This window comes from Gopherus flavomarginatus, chromosome 1 (genome assembly GCF_025201925.1).
Source record: "Gopherus flavomarginatus isolate rGopFla2 chromosome 1, rGopFla2.mat.asm, whole genome shotgun sequence".
Lineage (NCBI taxonomy): Eukaryota > Metazoa > Chordata > Testudines > Testudinidae > Gopherus > Gopherus flavomarginatus.
The window spans coordinates 123865964-123893466 of record NC_066617.1 but is presented as its reverse complement, the minus strand read 5'-3'; the positions used below and the strand labels follow the sequence as shown (position 1 = coordinate 123893466).

The 27503-nt window shown below is 40.6% G+C and overlaps 1 protein-coding gene across 2 annotated transcripts in view; it reads right to left on the bottom strand.

Annotated features, from left to right (window-relative positions):
* AEBP2 (AE binding protein 2) overlaps positions 1 to 27503 on the bottom strand; it is an 87321-nt gene that overhangs the window by 9526 nt on the left and 50292 nt on the right. For both annotated transcript variants that reach the window (XM_050968873.1, XM_050968881.1), the window contains exons 5-6: positions 15577 to 15701; positions 5323 to 5390 (exon numbers count right to left, since the gene is read on the bottom strand). In XM_050968873.1, coding sequence (XP_050824830.1) covers positions 5323 to 5390; positions 15577 to 15701 — 193 coding nt within the window. The remainder of the gene's footprint in view (positions 1 to 5322; positions 5391 to 15576; positions 15702 to 27503) is intronic.

Below are 27503 nucleotides of genomic sequence, written 5' to 3'. Positions count from 1 at the left end.
GAGGAGGTAGATTCATTACAGAATGTTGGACAGCCTCAGCTCTGGAAGCAATCACAAGAGCGTAGTGCAGGGAGAACATGTGTATCAAAGACCAGATGTCTGATGTATATGTTTCTCAGTATGGCAACTGGTAGAGTCAGCCAGTGGGAAGGGGATGAAACTCTGAGGCTTTAAGATGGATTCTGCAATCCATTTGAGTAGTCTGAAGGGAAATCACCTGTACTTTCATGTTTTCTGCAATTGATTAAAAAAATATGAGTGAAGCCCTAAAGGGCCTGGTTCTAGCTAGATAAAAGGTGAGATCTCATCTTACATTCAGTATATGAAGACTCATTTCTTCTCTTGAATAGCTAGGCTTGGGATAAAGCAAACAATAGGTGATTTTCTTGGCTGAGGTGGCATTCTGAGGAAACTTTAGGAAAGACATGAAGGCATGGATACAGTCACCTTGTGATAGAACACCACGTACGGTGGGTCAGCTATCAAGGCCCCAACCTCCCGTGTCCTCCTGACCAAGGTGATGGATATGAGGTTTTAACAGACAGATGGAAGAGGAAATAGTTCACCATAGGTTCAAATGAGGGTTTCCTCAGTGCTTTGAGGACTAAACTGAGTTCCTGTGGTGGAGCTGGTTCTTTAACTGGAGGGAAGAAGTTTAAAGAGGTCTTTGAGAAACCTCACCATGGTTGGGTAGATGAAGACTGAAAACCTCTCAATGAGGGAAGGAAGGCTGTTATAACAAGTAGGTGAACTTTAACTGAATTCAGGGGTAATCCTGTGACTTTTAAACGGAATAAGTAATTGAGAATGTGTGTCAGACGAGACTCAAGAGGAAGTATAGATCAGTGGCTGTACCAAGTCTGGAAGTGTATCCTCTTATGTAGGTTTTTTTTGCTATGTTTAGATGCTTGAGCAGTAGGGGAGTCGGGATTAAACATATAGCAGTATGTGAGGCCAAGGAACTCTTAGGGCATCTCCCACTGAGTTCCACCTGTATCCTCCCCTGGAGCAGAATCATCTGCACTTCACATTGGATAAAGGAAAAGGGACAGGACCTACTTGTCCATGCCAGGGTTGGATGTATCCCCTGCTAAAAGTTTTGCCAAGGTAAACTCCGAATGAAGGAGGCTCAACTGGGAACCCTGAATAGACACTTCTGAATCTAATAAGGAGTTGTCTCCTGTGTCAACTGGAGGGGAGAATAGTGCCAGTTACCAGTGTTTGAGTGAGTACAGGGGCCTGAAATGGGTTCTTTAATTGCATCAGTACCAGATCCTGTTAATATTAAGATATCAGATAGTGTCCAGTTGATAGAACTGGAAATGCATCTGTGTATCCACAAACAAGTTTATGAGAGATTGAAGACAGTGATGGTACCAGGGGGCAAGACAACACTGAACACGGTAGTGGAGGTGAAGTAGGCTCCAGCAAGTGAGATGGTATCAGTGGGGAGCATCTCACAGTACCCCTCAGTAACAATGACTCCTCCAGAATTTGAAGGTCCTCAAGGGTCAAAAGACTAGACAGTACCAGGGCCTCTGGATAGGAAACATCAAGAATACCAGAGACGTCACTGAAGTACAGCTAGTGCCTCCTTCATGTCTGGCTGCTGGAGGTAGTACTGACAGTGATTTCGACTTGACTTGGGAGTCCTTATGTCAGAGTCACAGAGTCCAGTGCCAACGTTGGTGCCACTTTAGATAGTTTACCTGATGGTTTCTCAGTACACGGCATGTTTTTTTTAGCCTGTGCTGTGGTCGTGGTGGGAGCCTCAATGGTTCCCATAACTAGTCACAAGGTCCCCTGCGACCTAGACTGAGGGTAACTTTTCTCTCTCTTTTCTCCCATTCGGGGGAAGGAAAGCGTCTCTTCTTCAATAGTTTAGGTCAGCGGTTGTCAAATCTTGGGTCGTGACCCCAAAGTGGGTCATGACCCTGTTTTAATGGGGTTGCCAGGGTTGGCTTAGACTTTGCTGAGGCCTGGGGCCAAAGTCTGAGCCACACCACCCAGGGCCAAAGCTGAAGCCTGAGGGCTCGAGCAAGTTCAGGCTTTGGTCCCCACTCCTATGGTCGTGTAGTAATTTTTGCTGTCAGAAGAGGTCACAGTGCAATGAAGTTTGAGAATCCCCAGTTTAGATGGTTTCGAAGGGCCTGCGGGGTCTTTGCTTACTGCCAGTAGAGACGATCACCAGAGCACTCTGAGGATCTGATGTACAAAGGGGATGACTCAAATCCCACAGGTCTCAGGCAGCACTCCACTGACAGGTATTTGAGCCTGTCCTTCCTCAATTTATTAGATCTGCTCTTAAATCCTGAGCAGATCTTAGACTGGGAGGGGATGTGAGATTTCCTGAGGCAATGGAGGTTGAACTGTCTCTGTGGGGGAAAGACCCATGGCAGGTCAGACAGGCTTTAAAGCCCAGGGTCTTTGGCCTAACGTAAACTTGAGGCCATGACCCAAAGACCTGAGAAAAAGCAAAGGCCTGAATCAAGCAAAATAAGGGAAGGAAAACCCTCCCCCCTTTATAAAAGCACAAACTGTGCTAAACAAAAATGAGAAAAATAAAAAATTTTTAGCAACAGGATAGCAAACCAAGAGGCTAGCTAGCAGATGCTGCGACACAGCCGCGGCAAATGAGAAGGAATTGGAGTAGCAGCGGGTCCATCCCTCCTGATATGACCTCATAAAAGAGCATGAGGGTATCTAGGGCACAGTTGCGGATCCAAGGACACTGATGAAAAATGTCATCACGTATCCTGACGTGGAGTACGCACAAAAACATTACTCAAAGAACATTCAGAATCAAAAGAAAAAGCAACCAAACACATTGAGAAAGCTTCAAGTGCAGTGTAGCAGTTTGTTCTTAGTGTAGGTCTACACAAAAGAACAACCTGCAGCTGATCCATGCCAACCAACTCAGGCTCGCAAGGTTCAGGCTGTGGGGATGTTTCACTGCTGTGTAGACTTCTGGGCTCAGCTGGAGCCCGAGCTCCACGACCTTGCAGGGTCGGAGGGTCCCAGAGCTCAGACTCCAGCCCAAGCCCGGAAGTCTACACAGCAATGAAACAGCCCTGCAGCCCACATGAGCTCACATAGGCCAGTCGCAGGTTTTTCTCAGTGTGTCTTAGTTAAACAGAAGAATCCAAAATGGCAGCATTACACAATTTACAATTGAAGCGACAAAATGTAATGTTCCCATGGTAAATTTACTGCGAGATTGCAGCATTTGCAGCATTTGCTTTATGTATCTTGTAGTCCTGCTGTGTATTACCAATTACAACACTATTATGAGTCCACTTTATGAAGTTTGTTGCTATTTCACTTTCCAAACACCTGACATACTGAGAATCAGATAAACCATAGTTAGAGAACAATCGCCATTTTATTATATATTCCTATACTGCAAAACCATCTGTAACTCTTAAGGCTGTCGATTAGTCAGTTAACTCACACGATTAACTCAAAAAAATTAATCGCAATGAATCGCACTGTTAAACAATAGATTACCAATTGAAATTTATTATATAATGTTGGATGTTTTTCTATATTTTCAAATATATAGATTTATATTACAACACACTACAAAGTGTATAGTGCTCACTTTATATTTTAATTACAAATATTTGCAGTGTAAAAATAAAAAAAGTATTTTTCAATTCACCTCATACAAGTACTATAGTGCAATCTCTTTACTGTGAAAGTGTAACGTACAAATGTAGATTTTTTTTGTTACATAACTGCACTTAAAAAACAAAACAACATAAAACTTTAGAGCATACAAGTCCACTCAGTCTTACTTCTCATTCAGCCAATCTCTAAGACAAACAAGTTTGTTTACATTTACAGGAGATACTGCTGCCTGTTTCGTATTTACAATGTCACCTCAAAGTGAGAACACGAATTCGCATGGCACTTTTGTAGCTGGCATTGAAAGATATTTATGTGCCAGATATGCTAACATTTGTATGCCTCTTCATGCTTCAGCCACCATTCCAGAGGACATGCTTTCATGCTGACGATGCTCGTTAAAAAAAATAGTGCATCAACTAAATCTGTGACTGAACTCCCTGGAGAAGAACTGTATGTCTCCTGCTCTGTTATACCTGGATTTTGCCATATATTTCATGTTATAGCAGTCTCTGATGACTCAGCACGTTCATTTTAAGAACACTTTCATAGCAGATTTGACAAAACACAAAGAAGGTACAAATGTGAGATTTCTAAAAATAGCTACAGCACTCAAAGCAAGGTTTAAGAATCTGAAGTGCCTTCCAAAATCTGAGCAGGATGGGGTATGGAGAATGCTTTCTGAAGTCTCAAAAGAGCAACACTCCGATGAGGAAACTACAGAACCTGAACCACCAAAAAAAAAGAAAATCAATCTTCTGCTGCTGGCATCTGACTCAGATGATGAAAATAAACATACATTGGTCGGCTCTGCTTTGGATTGTTATCGCGCAAAACCCATCAGCATGTATGTCCCCCCTCTGGAATGGTGGCTGAAGCACAAAGGGACATATGATTCTTTAGCGCATCTGGCACATAATTATCTTGTGACGCCGGTTACAACAGTGCCATGTGAACACCTCTTCTCACTTTAAACAAGAAGCGGGCAGCATTATCTCCTGCAAATTGTAACCAAACTTGTTTGTCTGAGCGACTGACTGAAGTCTAAAGTTTTACATTCTTTTATTTTTTAAAACAGTTTTTTTTTTGGTATACAATTCTACATTTGTAAGTTCAACTTTCATGATAAAGAGATTGCATTACAGTACTTATTAGATGAAATGAAAAATACTATTTCTTTTGTTTTTTATTGTGAAAATATTTGTAATAAAAATAAATATAAAGTGAGCACTATACACTTTGTATTTTGTCCTGTAATTTAAATCAATATATTTGAAAATGTAGAAAACATCTGAAAATATTTAAATAAATAGTATTCTATTCTTGTTTAATTGCTTGATAGCCCTAGTAATTCTACATTTCAACGATTAACAGCACTGGCTATTAACATTTACTCTGGCCTAATACAGCACGTACACCTACTTATGGAAAAACAAAGTATTTTTTAAAAAGGCATTTACATAGAGACGGTAATAATGGATCATCTCAATGACTTGGCAACTGAAGAAAATCAACTAGACAAAAGAGAAAGTTAATGACTGTTTTGTTCCAAACACCCAGGTTACTTTAAAAAACCCAGTATTTTACACAGAAAATGTACTGTTAAAAATTCAAAGAATAATAAAGGAGAGCACATTAACTGAATTGTAAACACCTCCACACGCAAATGGTATAATTGACAATGTATGTACTCACATGTCTTCTGGTGTCCAGTGAAGCAAGAGTTTTATTTTTCCAGACTCCTCTTTTCTTTTAGCTATTACCTGACATTAACAGTTAAAATAAACATTATTTAAAAATCACATTTGCAGAATATTTGCTCACATTTACATTCCCTTGCTAGGTTTTATCCCAATTGAAACAACTACTTAAGAAATAAAAATTGTATAATCAAAGAGTGATAATTATATGCATAAGAAATCTATGTATAGAACTGCTCGAATAGTTCTTAGTAAGGTTGTAAACCTTCATTTAAATTTCCCGTAATATTTCATACTTGACATATCCAACAATCACTGAATGAAAATTCAGATGTATCTTGAAATTTACTTTTTTTTTTTAAAATTAAAGCTTTAAAAAAAAAATCAGTCAAGATTTTGCAAAACGTTACTTCAAAACTGAAATTACTGAATAAGATCCACAACTTTTACGCATAGTTACAAATATGCATGTGATGCTTTATGAAATACCTAAGGAGACAAAATTTCTGCCTGATGGAGCTTACAATCTCATTCTAACATTACATTCAAAACCTAATGTTCCTTTAATGTATTTAGATTGCAGTATAAATCACTCAAAAAGTTAAGAAATGTTACATTTATGGATGCCTGTGCAATCTTAATTCTTCCCCCTTGTACATACAAACTGCTACTCCTGGGGGAATTCTGAACCATTGTGTAATTCAGAATTTTGCAGAAAATGCTGAGAGTGCAGAATTTCCTTCCCCCCACAGAAATGGGCTGCAGTGCTGCTAGCCGCCACTAGAGGCCACTGGACTCTGCAGAACCCAGCTTGCACATGGAAGACAATGCTGGGGGAAGAGGAAGCTAGAGCAGTGGTTCTCCAGCTTCTGCACTGGTGACCCCTCCTCACAGCAAGCCTCTGAGACTCCCCCGGCAAATTAAAAACACTTTTTTATACATTTAACACCATTATAAATGCTGGAGGCAAAGGAGGGTTTGGGGTGGAGGCTGACAGCTCGTGACCCCCCATGTAATAACTCCGCGATCCCCTGAGGGTCCCAACCACTTGTTTGAGAACCCCTGAGCTAGAGGGTTCCTGGCAGCTGCAGTTCCCAGCATGCCCTGAGGGAAGGAGAGGGCAGCACACAGGAAACTCTGTGCAAGCCTGGGACAGAGCATCAGGCTGTTTATCCCTCTGGATCCCTGGGCTCTGGGGAACAGATGTCTGGGCAAGGGCAGACCCCGCAGCTAGGCTCTGCAAAGGGTGAGGAGGTGTGGGTATCTGGGTTGTGGGGGAGCCATGGTTGGGGGTGAGGAGTAGGGGGTTTGGGTGTATTAGTTGGAGGGGGGTTCAGCCAGGTGAGCTTGGGAGGTGGAGAGATTGTGGGTATCTGACCCCTCCCAGCTGGACTCTGGGGTGCGGGGTAAGGGGCCAGAGAAATAGGAACCGGGTTGTCATAGGAGTTTCTTTCAATCTCTACTCTTGGGGGAATTTGTGTCTGTCTGTTTTGTTACAGACATACTTACTGACAGCTGTTTTGAAATAAATTACCAAAATATTGAAATGAGTGTGATTATGTAGTATTTGACAAATAAAATTTGCAGAATTTTTAAATTTTGGGGCACAGAATTCCCCCAGGAGTAAAGTGTTCTCTGAATGAGGAAGGGGCCCTATAGGAAAAAAACAGTATATGATTCATGTGATTAAAGGATTATATATATTTTGTGTATATGCGTGTGTGTGTATAAACACAAAGTGTATATACACAAATTAAGTTTGCACGAGGTGCCAGCTCCCCCAGTAGTAACACTCAAGACATTTCAAATGTGGAAGACATGGACACAGGTGGTAATATTAAAACAGAAAACGTTTCTCCCCACAATGGGTTTTTAGGAGAAAATGAAACTGCGTTTTTACAATTCAGACTAACTTACAGTATGACAGCATATCAAAAATTCTTGGAAGAAATTCAGTTGACTCACTGTTCTACAGAGGATCATAAAAATTAATTATTTGCAAACAAACTTCTCTATTCTGCTGGTACTGGAGAACACTTGCCAATCTATTCCCACAAAATAAATCCTTACAGTCAAGGGCCAGATTTTTAAATATGGGATCCTATACTTAGGCTTCAAAGTCTTGGCCAAGATTTAAATAAAACATAACGAAATCTAAGCATTAAAAAAAGCTACGTAAAATACAAGTTAATACAGTTCGTTTACACATGTAGTGTATTTTCCTTAACATCTACGTGTTAATATCCACATTAAACTTTCCAATAACCTACAATCCAGGGTGGGCTGCTTGCTTTCCCATGTACTGGACTATTCTTCGGCTCTCCAATGCTGGACCTAACACTTATATATTGAGCACGCACACGCTGCCAAAGAGCTGTACAAACATTAATCCTAACAACTCCTGAACATCTATGAATGCATGGCAGTCCATCAAATTTGTGATAGAGACTATAAATCCTGTAACACTGCCAATTCAGAGTACGTCAGAGCCACAGATTACTGCTGAGCTTTTAAAGGTAAGTGCACTTGTTCTGCAAACGATCTTTGCAAAATGTGCAGGACTAAACTCTAATGTCAAGAAGTTATGTAGATGTTTGAGGATGATGTTCATAAACTGTGCGGGAACTGAAGCCACTCCCATGTTACCATACCCAAACTATACTCTCCAGACTAGCCCTATCCATGACATATTTTCCAGGACTCAATAAAAAAAGAAGTTTGATGCCTGTAGGCCAAGATATCTGAAAAAATATGACGTGACCAAAACATTTTTTAAAAAAAAAAGGAAACACTATTTTGGAAGTGTCATACTTCACATGACTCGTCAAATGCCCCTTGAATCTAATAAAAAAAGATCTACCTTTGCTAAAAGACCTCATAAATAATCTGAAGGACAAAAGAATTTCTTAAAAAAATAATACAGAAGTGAGGATATCGGGAGAAAAATCAGTTTCAGAACTGAGAGTTGATTGTGACAACTACAGAGAGAATGGCATCTTCGCTTAATGAGAGACTAAATCCTTTGTATTCTTGGATAAAAAAATTGTGCAATTAAGCCAGTATTCACCACAGTGGAAGATGTTATTAATCACCCAGACACTGATGCTAAACTTCTTTTAATCACTTTGCAAGACAGGAAGAGTCACACAGAGTAACAAAATGAAACAGATCAAAGAAAAGATTGTTTTCATTGTGGCAGACAGCAGCAGTACATAGAAATGGCTGGTTGCAGATGCAAGCATACATGTCAGAATTCTGCAGCTACAAAATTGCGAAGGGACAACCATCCAGCACAGGCCATTAAATTCCATTGACGTGATCCTGCTGTCTCAAATAAACCCTGCTTGTTGAAATCAAACTATTGATAGAAATTTGTTTACTTAATTGATACTGTTATGTAACAATTTTGCATGTGTTCAGACACTAAGGAAGGAGCAGGCACAAGAAAGGTTAATTTGCTACTTGAAAAATTCCACTTTCTTTGATACTGAACCTTTCAAATGACAACTATTTTTCACTTCATGCAAATCACCGGCAATACATTTGAAAGTGGAGACCTCGGCACTAGGATTCTGTTACAATCCTGCTGACACTATGAATTCAGAGAACTGACCTACCTTTTCAGTGATCTATATGCAGCCATTCTAGAAAGTAATAGGATTGACTCATTCATCAATATCATGCCAGCAACAGAAGAGGAAAAAAAAATTACAGAGTAATCAAGTCTCCAGATATGCCTATACTCCCAGGCAGGTAAAGTCAGGTTCGTAACAAAAGGCTGACTTGATTCAGTTTCATATCCCCTTTCCTTTAAGCTGATTTGACAGAAAGCATGCACGCTTTCAGAATAAGCTTGAACTGTTTTCTTCTAGTACACTTAGGCTGATGACATGGTGCTTATCTGTGGATAAGAACACTGACAGTTACCTGTCACTTTAATTGATTTAATTAGATTTCACCTTCACCACAAAACAGGAATTAGTCTTCTTGCCAGGCAAAGATTTTCATATAATTTTGTTATATAAAGAATGTCTATTCTTTAATTATGCTTGCTTTTAAGTTAACAATGGACATTTAAAGACAGAAGACAAACGAGGTGATTTAATTTTTCAAAAGAAAAGCCCATCATACAAATCATAGATAAAACTAAATTTAACTATACTGAGGCCTGATCTACATTACAGAACAAGGTCGATGCAAGGCAGCTTATATCAACTTATGTAAGGTATCTTGTACACCTATGTACACCAATGGTTCTCAACCCATAGCCCATTTGTGGCCCAAATCAGCAACAATGGCAGTCCATGTGACATCCTCAGTGCCATAAAGGTAGGATACATATTGTGTGGATGTGGTCCATGTTACACAAACAGAGCTGTATATGCAGTCCACAATGGTAAATAGATTGAGAACCACTGGTCCACACTAAAGTTTTGCTCCGCTGACCTAACTGCCCTGCTGTGCTGACTTAATACTGTTGCTTATGTTGACTGTTACAGGCTTTAACAAGCCATCCCACAATGCCCCACACTGACAGTACACTAGGTACAAGCACTCCTGGTCAGAACATGCACTACTTACACAAGGAGCAAAGTGTAGACATGCACTAGCGATGTAATTAGTGTGGCAGCTGTATGCCAACGTAAGTTAGGTTAAGTTAATTTTGTAGTCTAGACATGCCCCGAGGTATCAAACAAAATACAGAATTGAGGTCTACTAGAATGTTTGTGCATTTTTCTCTCCTTATTTGTACCTTCAAAAACTCATCTACAGCTGCTTTTAGTATCACACTAACTTACAAATTTTCAAATATGTATAATTCCCTAACACTGTTAAGCTTTCCAAGCATTCTGCCTCTGAAGTATTCTTTCCTCACCTGAGATTCCAGCGCTGGCATCTGCTTCACTAGTTTTTTAATTAAAGAGAGATATGAGGATTTTTAAAAAAACATGGGCTTATTAGTCAATCAATTTACTTAAAGACAGAAAAACACTGCTGTTGGCTAGAAATCCCCAATAATGAACATGTGCGTTAGACACACGTGATATAAAGTCAAGGATACAGAAAATTATTGGCCTCTGAGGACATTTTAAATGCAGTTTTTATTTCCATAGAAATAAAATTAATTAATTACACCATACACTTGGTGTCAGAGCAGTCTGGAGGCTATTCTAAATTATACCAGTGGGAGATTAGCATAGCGGAGCTCTGCCCTTGCTTTCTTCCCTGGCATACCTCCTGTTGGAACAGAAACCACCTCTACTGGGTTTATGCCAATGAAGAGTTTCCTTTTTTTCAAATGAATTCTTCACTTGGCATTTACTTCCAGAATCTGTATACCACTTTGTGCCACCCAAGCAACAAAGAAGAGACAGTTACCTTTTTCCGTAACTGGTGTTCTTCGAGACATGTTGTTCATGTTCATTCAACTTAGATGTGTGTGCACGCCACATGCACTGGTGCCGCAAGTTTTTTTCCTCAGCAGTATCTGTAGGGGACCGGCTCACCCCTTAGAATTGTGCACACATGCCGCAATATATAGGGCACCGCCAGCTCCCACCACCCTCAGTTCCTTCTCGCCGGAAACTCCAACAGTGGGGAAGGAGGGTGGGTTGTGGAATGGACATGAGCAACACATCTTGAAGAACACTAGTTGCGGAAAAAGGTAACTGTCTTTTCTTCTTCGAGTGCTTGCTCATGTCCATTCAACTTAGGTGATTCCCAAGCAGTACCCCTTGGAGGTGGGTAGGAGTTCACAGATGTGTAGATTGCAAAACAGCTCTGCTGACCCTAGCATCATCCCAGACCTGCTGAGTGATGGCTCAGGAGGGGGCATGAACATGTGCACCGAGGACCACATTGCGGCTCACAGATGTCCTGGATCAGGAAGTGTGCCAGGAAGGCCGCCGAAGATGCCTGCGCTCTGATCGAGTGAGTCTGACAATCAGTGTTGTAGGGACTCCCGCCAACTCATAGCAAGTATGAATGCAAGAGATGATCCATTTAGAAATCCTCAGCCCTTCATTCTATCAGCTGTAGAGATGAAAAGCTGAGTCAACTTATGCAAAGGATTTGTCCCATCTAGGTAGAAAGCCAGGGCCCTTCTTAAGTCCAAAGCATGAAGGTGCCTCTCTTCACCAGTCTCATGGGGTTTGAGGCAGAAGACTGGAAAAAAGATGTCTTGGATTATGTGGAAAATAGACACCACCTTGGAAGGAAGACAGGTGGGGTCGGAGCTGAACCTTGTCCTTATACAAGACCGTGTACAGCAGTTCTGAAGTCAGGGCTCGCAGCTCAGAGACTCGCCTCACCAACGTCATTGCCACCAGGAAAGCTACCTTCCACGATAGGTGAGACAGGGAGCACTAGGCCAAAGGCTCAAAGGGCAGACCCGTGAGCCTGGACAGAACCAAACAGATCCCAATGAGGGACTGGGGATCGAACTTGTGGAAAAAGTCTCTCAAGACCTCTGAGGAACCTGATCAACACGTCATGTGAGAACACCGTCTGCCCCTGGATTGGCGGATGAAAGGCTAAAATGATCCGCAGATGCATCCTGATAGAGGAGTGCGCCAGGCCCTGGTTCCTCAAATGAAGCAGGGAGTCTAAGATCGACTGCACCGAAGAACGCGAAAAGGAGATGCCCCATTTGGCCGCCCAGCAGGAGAACCTCATCCACTTTGCCAGGTAAATCTGTCTAGTCGAGAGCTTTCTACTCTCAAGGAGGACCTTCTGGACCACTTCCGAACAGGCTCGTTCCTCAGGGTTCAGCCACGCAACGTCCAAGCCATGAGGAGGAGGGACGTGAGGTTGGGGTGCAAGAGGTGGCCGTGATCCTGTGACAGTAGGTCCAGTCAATTCATCAGGGACCACCGAGGGATCGCTGCCAGGCTCGACAGCGTCTCAAACCAGTGCTGGTGAGGCCACATCGGGGTGATATGATTACCTGAGCTTTGTCTCTTTTTGATTTTCGCTAGGACCTTGCCGATGAGTGGAATTGGAGGGAACACATACGTCAGGCTTCCTGCCCACGGCAGGAGGAAGTTGGTCCAATAAAAGATATTACCTCATCTACCTTGTCTGAGAAGAAACCACGTAGATTTAAATATTGTTTGACAGTAGATGCTGTCAAAAGATAAAAGTTTAGCAAAACTGTATGGTGGTATGTAGCGAGGAGGTGTGGTCTCCCTCAGAGAGGGACCAAGAAGGACCACAACCCACCCTTGGGCTGCAGAGCCAGGAAAGTCATGCCTACCCTGCCAGAAGCTGAGGGGCAGGACAGGAAGAGAAAGTACAAAAGGCAGGCCCTGTAGCTCAGTTTAGCTGGAGCTGCCAAGAGAGACAGAGGCTTCTCCCCTGCCTCTGGAGTGGGACGCTGAGGAGGAGCTCCCAGGGCTGACGCCTGAGGACTGGCCAGAGTTCCCAAGGCTGGCACCTGATAGACAACAAGGAGCTGCTGGGGCTACCCCGATGACTGGCCAGAGCTCCCAGGGCTGCTGGCTGACCGAGGCATCGATGAGTGGCTCGGGCTACTGCTGATGACCAATCCCAAGGAGATGGAGGACACCCACAGCACAGAGGTACCTATCTCCCCAACACTTGGAAGTAGCCTGGGAAACTAGACAACAGTCTGGTTGGACCCTGGCCTAATACTAGGTGGGCATGTTGCAGGTGGATCCCCACTGACCCAAGGGCGGACAACTCAGCGACTGTTAGGGCCCTGGGTTGGGACTGGTAGAGTAGGATGTGGGGGGGGTGTCCCCCTGCAACCCCACTCCTGGGGTGGCAGCCTCCCCGCATTAGGCCAGAAGACCTATGTTTGGCACTCACTCTTGCCTGAGCCCCGAAACTGCCTTACCACTCTGTCGTGGTTGCAGGCCAGAGCCCCTAACTGCTTGCTCCCCTGCCCCAGGGTCTGGGCTTATAGACTGTGTTACTGCGTCCTGATTGCAGATTAGAGCCCCTAATTGTTGGTGCCATGCCCTGCCCGAGGGCCAGGGTTCACAGACTCGCCATTGCCCTGCCCAGATCAAGCAGACTGCTAATACTCACTAATTGATTGCAGTGCTAAGGGCTCAACAGCTTCAGAGAAAGACCAGGAGGGACAGCCACGCAGGCTTACACGAGGTATGTTAGGGAACAAAGCAAAAAGTACACATGCCACTGGATGCACAGAAACAGAGGCTTTGACTTCTGGATAGAAGCTCCACATGGACAACTCATTCAGAACTTCAGAGGTTGAATTTGAAGGATCAGCAGCTAGCTCCTGGGAAAAGGAAGAAGGTTAGTCAGTTAGCTCCTGTGAGGAGAAGCAGTACTGATGGGCTTTTATAAGCTTGGGCTGTCCTCAGTGGCGTATGAAGTAGAAAGGTTATTGAATGTTGTTATTTTGTTAGTATTATGTTCACTCTTGTTAAATAAGTTTTGTGTTTTGTCAAACCCAGGGATTGTAGGTGTAGTCTAACACTGAGCTTTGAAGAGATCTGCAGGCTCCTCAAAAGAATTAAGAAAAGCAGCCATCAAGGCTCAATATTTACAAGCAAGTTCCTAAGATTACCTTAGACCTTAGTCCATCCCATGCTTTGCTGCACACTGGTCTACCCACATTTCCCATCCTTTCCTGTCAACTGCTCTTCTCTCCAAATCGTCCCCAAGATCAGAGGGGCAAAAAGGATGCAATGATGTTGCACAGGTGCTTAATAAAGTGTGCACCGAGGAAAGGGTAAGTCATGACAAAGAGCCTAACTTTTTTTTTATTTTTAAAGTGGAAGGCTTTAAGAACAACTCTAGTCAGAACTGCACGTGAACAGAGGTGATCAACGCAAGAAACCAGGACCTCAACGGAGGAAAGAGTTAACCCTCTAGAATTAACAGTAAATTCAACTGAATAGGCTCAAGGTCAAGTTGCTGATTATTTTATAACGGAGAAGTTAATAATGACTAACCATTATAGGTTAGTACATAGTTATAGCATGCAATTAGATATATATGTTACGAAAGGTATATTTTATGGGGTTTCCTAGACAGAAATTCTAAATCCAATTCACTCTAATTTTTTTTTCCTTGTAACTTGTATCATTAGCTTCTCTTACCCTTACAGAAATGTGATTGAAGTCTTAAGCTTAATGCATCCTTCCTATGGGTTGGATTCAACAGCTGGGCTGATTCCTGTTCTTAGATATGGAGGGTTAGGCCAAGAATAGCCCTCCTTCCTTTCTAGTAGTTGTATGCCTTAAAATCAGTTAACCGTGCACTGAACCCAATTAAATGCTGGTAGTTCAGCGGACTACAATTCCCTTCCCTCCCAACAGTTTTGTTAAAGTTAATCAATTAGTGGCCTGCTGCTTAAAATTCATCACTATGGTTATGTCTTCATTCTCTTGCATATCCACATCACCTGACCTAGGAAGGTAAATTGGGATGCGACACTTTTTGAAATTCCGATTCCTATATTTCATCACTGATGGAACACAATCACATAATTTTTTGAAATGAACCATGCTGATCTCTGCATCAGTGTATATTAATATCAGTCCTATCCATCTACATATTCTTAGTATGAAAAATAAAATACAATACTAAAAATATTACACGTAAAAGGGACTGAAATTGAGTTTATCAGCTGTTACTTGCCTAGTATTCTGGTGGTATACTTATGGGAACTGGACAACAGTGAATTGTGATTAAGATACTTATCTTGGTCATAACTTTTATAATGAAAAAAAGACTTTGATGTAGATCATGGTTGGACGTCCCCATCAGTCCACCAATAGGACCATACAAAAACAAGCATACGTACTTTATAGGACTTCGTTAATTTCTCTTGATAAGTATATTTTCAACTATTCTCATTCTTGTATCCTTTTTTGAATTTTTTTTTAATAGTAAGCCCTAAAAATTCCACATTATGATACTAAGAAACTCATACTACAAAGCCAATGAAATGAGTTTTAATTGAGAAGATACCTTGAAATTAAATTGTTCATCACTACGTATCTACTGTTAAGATACTGCCCAAACCTAGGGCACAAAACTGGCATTACTGGAAATACCTGCCAACATACCTTAAAAATTAAGTTCCTCGATTTCCTTGTTTTTAATATTAAGCAAAAATTCCCTATTAATATTTTTGCACATGGAATATCATTAACAAGATCTTCACTCAGGTGAGAATTAGAATATCACTGTAGCCATTACACTTTCAGATATACAAATGCAAATATGAAGGAGGAAACAACATAATACTTACAGTACTATGAAATACAACACTATGGCCTTTTCCTAAACTTTCTATATGAGCTGAGAGGTTGAAGCAGATGGCTCGATGTCGTATGGCATCCAGTGTTTGTGCATCAAAGAAGTCATGTGGTCTTGCTGGAAAAAAAAAATCCTGACTGTTAAACTCCAAGACATCGCAAGCATTCAAATACCTGCGAGTACTTTATATTTACACCAAAAGGCTGTGAAGTGTAATTAACACGTCAGTTATTTATACTGGTAGTTAGCACCGTATCTTGTCAATATGATCTAAAAATTAATTTGCCTAAAAAGAGAGGGGGAGGGGAAGAGACCAACTCATAAAACTGGCTACCACCTGCCTGTCTTTCAAGTTTGCTCAGAAACATTTACTTTTAAAACTCTCTCTTTAAAGTCCCAGCACAGCACCAATATGTGCACTAAACCACACTGTAAATCCTTTTGCTTTTACACTGTTGGAGTACATACTATTCTTTTTTAACCTTCAGTATTAAGAGTAAGGATTTCATAATGGATTTACTGAAGAACGCAGCTTCCTCAGAAGTACTGCACTTTTCTTAAAAAAAACGTAGTTCTACTACTCAAACTCAAAACAGATCAACTCCTTTTTAACAACTGGGAACCCAAATGTATGGAAAAAGAAATATTGGAATGCTTCCCAGCACTACAATGAATATATTTGCAAACCTAATTCTCCAAACCACTCTGAAGTGCTGTCCAACTAGTTTCACTACTGCTGCTATGACTTAATTCAAAGTAGTATTTAAAAAGGGAACTCCTCATACTTATAACATACTAAAATAGCAATGGCACACAAACTGCATGATACTCCAGCAGACCCAGGGAAATCCAGGAAGCAGAATCTCATTAGAGGCCTAACTAAATCACAACTAAAGTTTATCCACTGTTACTCCAATTGTTTCAAAGACAGACTGACTACCTATTCTATATGGAGTGTTGTTTCAGTAAATCTTTTTTAGGGCTGCAGAGGAACATACATCAAGTTTAAACAGCACTTCAACTATACTGACAGGTAAGAAAATCAGTAAATGATAAGAAATTCTGACCCCCAAAGCAGAGGGTTTATCTGTGGATCATTGTGTCTAAAAGTTGACTGAGGGTATATATTTTTAAAAAATCCACGTATTTATCACATGCTTTTAAATCAAAGCACAAAGGACTAAGGCAAAATTAATATTGGTGTACTGGCTATCAACTAAGTTTCTGGGTTTTTTTAAAGCCAGTTTTAAACTCTAGTACTATCCTATTCTCTATGAATACATTGTGCAATACTTCATTTTCTATTGTTTGATACTAAACAAATTGTTGATATTAAAACAAAAATGAACACTTGCCAATTGTGCTCCAACCATTCCATCAGACCTTAAGTTTTAACTTACAGTTTTAGGTGAAGTGGTATTAACATCCTTCTGGTACTGTACAGTCATTGGTTGGGTGAGCTGAAGGTTGGTGAACCAACAGAACTGATTTGTTTCACGTGTTAAAGACATTTGTTTGTTTTTTGGCTAAAGGTGGACCTTACTTGCAAACACTTCAAGAACTGTGAGTAAAAGGCTGCTGCAGTATATGATTTTGGAGGGGTGGGGTGGTTAAAGGACATTTATCAGATCTAATTTATTTTTAAGAAAAGCAGAAAATTGCATCTAGTTACAAGGTAAATCCAATTAAAAATACATATTCTCATCTTATTCTGTTAAAAATACTTTAGGCTTTATCTAGCATACAAGAATATCACATTAAAGTACATAATGTTAAGTTTTACTGTACTAGTGACAATTTAAAATAATCCTTTAATTTTATGTGACAAAATTTAACAGTTTAACCCTGCATTTAAATAATCTCTACTGAAAGATAAAGTAAAGGTTAGCTCATAAGAAAAGCAAATATTATATCATGGGCTATATCACCGTATAAACTGAAAATTATTTAAGTTTTTAAACAACTTTTACCCCCCCTCAAAAAAAAAAAAGATTAGTTATTAAATATTTAAGAATAATTCTCAAAATTCTACTGGAAAAAACTATTTTCTACACTCTTAAGACCAATTACTGCTTAGATGTTGGTTTTCACATAATGTGCCTTATTCTCTCAGAAATCAATACTGCAAATTAGGCAATCAGCTCAGTTGTAAGTGCTCTCCTGCTGAAATCAGATAACTTAAAATTGTAGGCCAGGTCTCAAGAGGCTACTGAAGCTACAGTTTTTTATACTGAGACTTTATTCTATCAAAGTTGTAATGGCTGCAAAATTTACCTTTGTTTTAACACAGAGCCATAGCCTTGTACCTCAAATAGCCTTAATACTAATTTTCCTTGTTCATAATACAACCATAAAGACATTTCTGTACAAATAAAACATGTACAATTACACTCTAAGACAAGTGTGGTATTTGTATTAGCACCATGAAGGCCTGATTTGGCATAATACTTGAAGCTTCCACAACTGCAGGGATTCTCAACCTTTTTCCACCCATAATCTCAAACCACCAGCTTCTTTCTTCTCTGATCCAATATCTTGGATCCATTACTCAAATGATCCAAATGCAGTCATATATAGTTGTTTAAAGTTCATTGTGCCATATGACACTACTATCCAAATAGATATAAGCAATAATTCCATCACATTGAAAAAGTTATACTTCAGTACTTGACAAATCCACTCACCAGTGGTGAGTAAGACTTTCTCTGGTGAATGGCGTGGTTTAACAGTCTACAGAATCTAAGCTTTCATTCTTTAAATTTTAAATTTTGAGCTTTTGAGTTACAAAGACACCTTTTCCAACTGTGACACAAACATAAACCAATGCAGTCCCCTTCCTGAATCTGGAAGTAGCATGAAACAAGGTTTGTAAGCTACAATTGAAGCCTAAATCCTGGTCCCAGTATATAGCCTGAGCAACCACGTTCTGTTTTAGGAATTTCCTCCAAGGCCTGTGCAGGACCCTCTGGTCCCATAACGCATCTCTATACCAATGGGAACAGTCCATAGCAGCTACAGGATAATACCACTTGGATCCAGGGAAAAAGAAATTCTAATGGTTTATCCAATGTTTCTGAATCTTTTCTACTTCATATCAAAATGTTTTGTACATCTCTGAGGCTAGGTTTCTCAGAATCAGTTAGCCACTCAGCATCCAGGCCACAAAATGCAGAGACGCCAGGTCTGAAAGAAGACTCTTCCAGCTGTCCTGAGAAATCATGTTCATAGACATTGGCAACGTTTCTGGAGGATGTCTGGAAAGTTTTAACCAGTCTGTATCAGTATTGTCTGGGCCTCGCTGGTGCTAATAAAAACAGTACAGCATAGAGCTGGTGGGGAATATTTTGACAAAGCATTTTTTCCACTGGAAAATGAGGATTTGTCAAAACAAATTATTTGCAGGAAAAGGTTGATTTCAATTATTTTTTCTACTTTTTTTTTTCCAATCTGAAGCTGCCAAAATGCTTTGTTGCGACATTTTTAAATCATTTTCTAAACAAAAAATTCAAAGAAGTCATTTTAAGCAAGTTCAAAATTTAAGCTAATTACAAACAAAAAATGGTGAAAAATCAAGAAAACATTTGATTAACCCAAAGCATTTTTCTATTTTATTTATTTTTGGTTCACGAAAACTTTGGACATTGACTTTTTGTCCTGTTTCAGGATGCGAATTAATTTTTTTTAAATCTCAATCATCATCATGGGAGGGGAAAACTGTTTCCTGTCCAGCTCTATTACCAAGACTCTTGTTTGATTTTTCCTCAAAAGCCTTGTTAAAAAAAAAAAAAAAAAAAAAAAAAAAAAAAAAAAAAAAAAAGAGTGTGCATGTATCACACCCCAGTCCACAATATGAAAAATATTTCTGCTTGGAATCTTAAGTTCTGATCCACTCCAATAGTAGGTTTGACGATGTGCTATTTTCTATGTACGGCTTATCCCAGCACTGGAATACTCTTTGAATGAGGGAATCCTTTATTGATCATTAGTGTTTGTAAGAAAAATACCTGCTCAGGCCATCTGCCAACTTATTCTGTAATCCAAGCAGAGAGCAATGATTATAACTTGGTGTTCGATGTACCAGTTCAACAGCCAAGCAGCTCCTCATTGTTTGTTTACATAAACCAGTGTCACGGTACTGACTATCATGAACTGTCTTGCCTTGAAAGAAAGGGATAAGTATCATGGGCGCCAAGCAGATCACTCTGAGTTCTAACACGTGGATGTACAAATGAATCTGTGTACATGACCACAGATCCTGTGATGGAAAAGATGAGCTCCCCATCACAAACTTGAAGCACCTATCATCATCATCTTTGGGGGAAGAAATGGAGAAAATGGAATGCCCTTGCAAACTTGATCTAGGTTCTTCCACCAATTTAAATATAATAGCATTTCTTGTGGAATCTCAACTGCCACATCTCTGAGATGTCTGCTTGGGTGATAAGTGGACTTGAACTAAACTTGCAAACAACAAAGGTGATGTGTAGGATACTGAGTCACAAATGAACACAATGCCATGTGGCCTAACATTCTTAGACCAGCCCTTATAGTCATCTGTTCATTTGTCTGTAACTGATTTATGAAGTCTGACAGACATCAAACCTGCTTTGAGTTAAGTATGCTCTCACTGCTGTTGGGTCTAGAAATGCTCCTACAAATTCTGTTTTTTGAGTTGGCACTAACGAGGATTTATCTTTGTTGATTTGAGCCCAGAGCAGTGAAAAGCTTAAGAATGTGATGTATGGTGTTTGTGACTTGCTGAGGAGAGTTTTCCTGAACCGGATAGCAGTCATGAATAAAGCTATAATACCCTGACTCTTTAAATGTGCTGTTCCTGTGACAGATGAAGACTCTTGAGGCTAATGATAGACAAAGGCAGCTCTCTAGTAGTAGTGTGATGTTGCAACTACAAATCTTAAGTATTTCTTGTGAGCTGGATAGATCAATATATGAAAACGCTGCCTGGAAATCAAGAGCTGCAGTACAATCCTGAGAATCTAACATAGGGATAACGGAAGCCAGACTGAAGCTGAACCAAAAAATGAAGATATTGAGCTCTCTCAAATGCATACATACCACCACCACCCTACTCTCTTCTTAGGGACTAAATTAATGGGAATAAAAATCCTTCCCTCGAAACAGAAGATGAACTCCTTCTATTGTTCCCAGTATAAGAAAGGATTTCACCTTCTGATTCAACAATCTCTGGTGAGAAGGGTCCCTGAAAAGGGACAGGGAAGATTGGTAGGTTTTAGAACTGATTGAAACTGAGTTGAGTAACCTTTTTCAATTACAATTTCTAGGACTCACTGGATTGTGGAACATTGTTCCAAGCTTCTCGAAAATAAAATCAACAACTGTTTTTGAACTGGAAATAGGGATGTTTTAAGGTATATCTACATTCCACACCTCTTTTGGTGACATGTACAATACATACACCACACGCTTCCTTAACAAGGATATAAATAGCAGTATGGACAGTAAAGCGCTGCTTAGCAGAGTGGAGTACAGATATGCCTGAAACCCTCTACTCTTTACTCACCCAAAAAGTACATCACCGGGCCCCCATCTATGTTGCTGTTTTCAACAGTGTAATGTAACTGCTGTCAGAGCCCTTCCCCATTGGAGGGAACTGCCAGAGCCTTCCCCCACCACAGTGAAAGACTTCAGCAGCAGGGAAAGGCTCTGGCACAGAGGAAAGCAGCAGAGAAAGGTTCTGGCACATACTCACTGCTGAACCTTTCCCAGCTGCATCCACTCAGTCACCACCTTTCATTGACATGTGTAGCTGCATACTGCAGTGTGGATGCAACCTGCTTTTCTGCGAACTACACATATACCACACGCCACCACAAGTGACACGCAGTGTAAAAGAAACTTCAGATGAGGTTCCCAACAGCTCTGGATGGAAAACTGTTTTTAAGCTGGCATGTAACTCAGTGAAGCCACAGTAGTAGCAGAGGAGGGTCTTCTATCAAACTTTTATTTCCTTCTGGGCAGTTCAGTGGTATGACTGACAGGAGGAAGCAGGAGCTTGTCTTGAATAAGGTTTGTACCTAAAATGCTTCCTCCTGGTCAGAAAGCTGTAAATGCCCAGGATCTGAGCACAGCCCTAAAATCATTTAGTGAAAGTAGACCATTATCAGTTTGGGTGCTGCAATTTAATTTCCATCAAAAACAAAATCTTCTATTACATTCTGAACTTCTCTGGGAATCCCAGAAGATTATAGCCACGGCATGCCTCATAGGAATAGCTATTGCCACTGACTTAGCTGCAGTATCTGAAGCATTGATTGCTGCTTATAAAGAGGTATCCACAATGAGCTCTCCTTCTGAAGCTAGATATTTTCATCCTTTTTTTGGAGTCTTGTGGTGATACCTTATCAAGGAAGTTAGACACTTTGTGCCCACTTTCATACTAATTATCAGACTCTCTTTTCTAAGACTAGCACATTAATAACTTTTTCTGCCAAAGAGAGCTGTGTGTTTCAGTTCTCTCTCTTTCAGTGTAGATTTTGAATGCTGTTGCCATATCTTTTCCTGAGCTGCAGCAACCATCTGTGACCCAGGTGTTGGGTGCATGTAGAAATATTAAAAGTCTGAAAAACTGACTTTGTATATTGCATCGGCTTTTTTAGAAGATGGTGGAATAGAGGTTGATGTATGATGACCTTCATTCACAGCCAAGCTTCAGGCAAAGAGGAGTGCAATATTTCCTGAAATGTTGTGTGCCTTTTCTTGCACAACCTCTGTTGGTATTTCCAGCACCTCTGCCACCCTACAAAGAAGACTTAGAAAAAATCTTATATACAACGGGGCAGAAAGTACAAGATATGTCAGCTTCACTTGGTGATGAAGATATGCCTGCAGGAGCAACTTTAATAGAATAATGCTGCTTTTCTTCATAAACATGTAAATTCTCAAGTTCTATACAGAACAGCTAGGACATAGTTGCTGTTGTACCTGGATTTCTGTCAAGAGGGATCTGGATTTGGATCGAAAAGAGGAGCAGGGCTTCCTGATATGACATGCTCAAGCTGCCCAGTATGGCCAGGAATGAGAACCATATGCAGTAAGTGGGTAGCCAGAGTGAGGGATACCAAGAAGTTGGTCTCTCCCTACATTCCATTTGCCTACTAGGACTCCTAGCTCTGGAATCCCCATCTGAAAAGTAGGAGCCATAAGACTGTTGCCTAGGTGAGTATGTGGTGACTCCCCACTATGATCTTCTGAGAGAGAAGCAGTACAAGTCCTCCACATGTAGCGGAGGAGCAGAGCTAGTAGACGCCTGTGGGAAAGGAGATTCTTTACTAGCGCCAACGACGGCCCTGCTACCATAGCAGTTGGTACTGTGGCAGGTATTTTCAATATGAAAGACAATAAAGGTGACTCTGGCAGTGCTGATACAGTTAAATCCTCCATTACATAAGCTGTGGTACTGACAACAACAAATTAGAAGTTGTCAGCACTACAGTAGATGGTGGTACTACAGATCCATACTGAAGGCAGCTAGAGATGAACTCTTAAATAGTACTAGAGCACAGATAGTGAGATTTCTACGCGTATCCAAGAGACCTTGGTCAGGCCTCAAGCAACACTCATCTGAAAGGAAAGACGAGGAGATTTTCCCCTCTCTTTTGCTAGGTCCCTGGGACCACATCTGTGTTTCTTACAGGAGTGGTGCTGTGTCCTACCCTTTTCAACTCCTGAGGAAGACGTGGCATCTGGAACAGCCTAGGAATGCTTCAGTGAAGAAGCAGGAGCCTCGAAACTTCAAGAGCCAATGCCTACCAAGGCACTTTCAGAAGAGGACTGCTCCGAGCCAGAAGATTCTCGTCTGCCCTTATCCAAGGAAAGTCTCATTTATTTATCTAAAAGAATCATGTTCAAGCACTCTGTGATGGTCTGTACCCCTGTATTCACCCCTTCCACACTATTATAATAATCTTGGTACAAAGTATGCTTTGGGAGTTCTTATTTGAAAACCCGTAACTTGCTGGTCAATGCTGTCCTGGCAAAATATGTGTTGCTCCATTGAATTAAGTTATGAGATTCCACTGTATGATGTTACTGAAACATTCAAATTCTGGGAGTGGCCAAACTACTTTCTCAGAGACAATGGGCAAACTGACACCTCAGTCAGGTATAAACAAGGTCAAACGGGCCATCACCTGCTTGCATGGCCATTCATTAGCAGGCAAAGGGACATGGATGAAAGTCTACATCTTAGCAAAGAAACAGCATAGCGTTCCCGACAATGGGGACAGCCTGGCGCCCTGCTGCCTGATGGAGAAGCCTGTCACAGGTGGGAGAGGACCATAAAAGGAAAGGTTTCCTCTCTTTTTCTCTGCCCACAGCATTCACGACACTTGAAGAACAAAGAAAACAACACTGGACTGCAGGAGGTATCTTGACTAAAAGAAGTTCAGCCAGTAGGACTGTTGAAACAAGTGGTGAGAGACTTTGCTTTGAATTTACTCTAGTTAGTCACTTTTTTTTTTGTAAACAATTCTGACTTTCATGCCTCACTTCCTGTATTCATTTAAAATCTCTCTCTGTAGTTAATGAACTTGTTTTATCTTTATCAGTGTGTCTGAAATGAAGTGTTTGGGAAACTCCATTTGGGGTAACAGGATTTGTACATATAATTTTCTATTAATAAAATGATGGACTTCACATGAGCCTGTATTGTTCAGGAGAAAGTCTGGGATTGGAAGCATGCTGTTGTCACCCTGCAGTGTGGTTCAAGAGTGGCTGGCTGCAGAACTCATACAATGTGACTGGGAGTGACTTACATGCTGGAGGCTGTGTGACAGCAGATCAGGAGTGGTGGCTACAGCACAAAGCACTGTAAAGAGCACCCCAGGTAAGAAGGCTGAGGTGACACAGCTGTTCATCAGCACAGACTGTACCTGGGGTATGTCACACATGCACCCCAGGCTATTAGGGTTCCTCTGGAGAATGAGTGAAAAACAGCATTTCTCAGAGGTATGTCCCTCACAAAGAAAAAATAATAATGCCAATTACTGAGTAGTATAGCTGTGCCACACAAACAGCAATATTTAAAACCAGGAGATTTTTGGTCAGCTATGAAGTTGACCATCTGGTACTGGTAAACATATAGCTAGAAATAGTTAAACCAAACTAAAACCTAATAAAAATACTATCCTAACTACTAATGTATTATTAAGGGATTGTCTAATATTAGTGGGATAACACGCACTGTAGAGGTGTGATTTCTAAAGTGCATTAATGTGTGGCACATTAGTTTGTCCATGTAGTCCCTGCTGATGAGCATTAAAGATTTATTTGTGTGCCTTAGGCCTTGTCTCCACTTGAAACACTACAGTGTAGACACTACCTATGCTAGTGGGAAGGGTTCTCCCATCAGCACAGATAATTCACCTCCCCAAGAGATGGTAGCTAGACTGATTGAAAATTCTTCTGTCAATATAGTGCCGTCTACACCAAAGGTTAGGTCATCTTACTTATGCCACCCAGAGGTATGGATTTTTCATTTCCCTGAGCCACGGGACTGGATGAAAACTAACTTTTTAATGTAGAGCTGGCCGTTACAAATTACTATTTCAAACAGCACTATATTAAGGCATGCCAACAGGGAACACACGGAATAATTAATGCACAACATGTTAGTGTGCTTTAGAAATCACATCCTTGTATAATTCATTACACCACTGTGTAGACAAGACCTAAGAAGGAACTATATATAAAAATTCTGGTTTAAAGACCACAAGTGCATGAGACAGGGAAACTGCTCTCTATCACAGGTGATAAGAAGGAACTGAGGGATGGCTGGCCCTACTCCACCCTTTATGCCTTTGGAAGGGGTGGGGGCTCTCCCTGGAATAGGCATGGTCCCAACAGGCACAGCTTGCCCAAATATTCCAATTGAGTGCATGGAATGTAGGCACACCATGAGCAGAATACACATAGACAAGCAACTGAAGAAGCTTAGATTCTGTAGCAAATATGAAGACACACTTTAGGGTCATGGTACAAAGTTGAGAATCACTTTCAATAAGTTTGGATGGATGCCTCCAAATGTATTAGGAACAGAGAATCTGAGGCTACACAGAACAGAATTCAGTAGTAGAGATATTATGACTGTGAGCATGAGTGTCAATTTTGATAGCACTTATAGTAACAAGGTCAGTAAGTCGCCATCTGACTGCTTATGTAATCAGCTAGGAAGGTGTCTACAGCAAGAGAAAGAAAAAAAATCACATTGTCAAAAAATACTAGATTCAACTTCACACAATATCTAATCTTTCAATACCAATTGTTTTTAAACCCATATATGCCTATAACAAGCAACTGAAAAAAATATACACAGTGTTTATGAACAGGAAAACAAAATATAAACTAGTTTAAGACCAGTAAAATATCAACATGTAGAATAAACTGTTCATATTCTAGTAAATTAAGTAAGATCTTGCTTTTGTCACCTAAACATTCATGGTAACCTATTTTGTGTTAATACGCTCCACTGAGAACCTCGGGTTTGAGCAGAGAATCTGATCTCTTTACTTTGACTTCTATAGATGTAAATACAAGGCTATTTTCAGTGTAATCATGTATAAACAATCAATAGCTAGTATTTTCATTACACACAATTCTAAATAACAAAAAATAATTGCTTGAGTTATAAACTGTAACCAGATGCACAGAATTTCCTCCTCAAAGGAGGAGGGAAATAAGTACTTTCTTCAGTTAATGAAAAAGGAATTTGGAAGGTTGGTGGAGAGGTGACGAACTTCAGGAATTTATTTTTTCTGAATTATTTTAGCAAATTGTATGTTATCGTATTTCAGAATTTGTTTGATCAATAACTTATTCTAACCTGAGCTGCTCAGTACCTCTGAAAGTCAGGCCACTCGTTCAAGTACTTAAATACAGATCTGGACTATGTCTACATTATGGGCACTACAGCAGTATGATGACACTCCTGCAACTGTGCCACAGTAGCACCATAGTGTAGACACTTTCTCCAGTGATGAAAGGGGTTTTTCCTTTGATGTAGGAAAGGAAGCAGCCATAGCTAGTTCGATGAAAGAATTCTTCCATCCACCTACCGCATCTACACTGGGGGTTAGATCAGCTTAACGACGGAACTCAGAGGTGTGAAAAATCCAAACCTCAAGTGCGGTAGCTATGTCAACCTAACTTTTAAGTGGGACCAGACCTTAGATCAGCAATACTCAGACTGAGGCTCGGGAGCCACACGTAGCTCTTTAATGTGTCTGCTGTGGCTCTTTGCAGCACAGATTAAAACACTGATTAAATTATTAACCAATCAGGATTCTTTTACTATGTTATTAACCAACTGCAGAATACCTGGTCAGTCATTTTGCTGTGACAATAATTATATAATCCACTTGCCTTTCTGTTTCTTCAAATGTAGTGTACCTAAAATTATGTATCGACTCAGACCTCAGTGGTTCAGGAGCCAAATTTTACTACATATAAAAATAGTAAATGAAACAATGAATTCACACTACTGTGGCTCTTTTGGGTAATGCTGCTTACTAATTTGACTCCTAAACCACTGTGGTCTGAGTATCACTGCCTTAGATGCCTAACTTTAGGCCCACTACTTTTGAAGAAATAAAGACAAACAGAATTATGAGACCATTAAGGAGTCTGATTTCAGAGCCTAACAAGATTTGCAACCCATGGAGAAAGTTTTAAAACAAGCTACCTATACGTAGCATTTTAGAAAAGTGTTATCAGCTTTGGATAAATGTTCTGGTCACATGGCCTTTGGAGAAGTACATTACAGGAGTCTATCCCTCAACTCAGTTAGATGGGAATTTTGCCTTAAGGTAAAGTCATTCAAACAGCTTTGTTGCATGGAGCAAGAAAACTGCAAGTGTTAATGGCAACTGTCAGTTCTCTTTC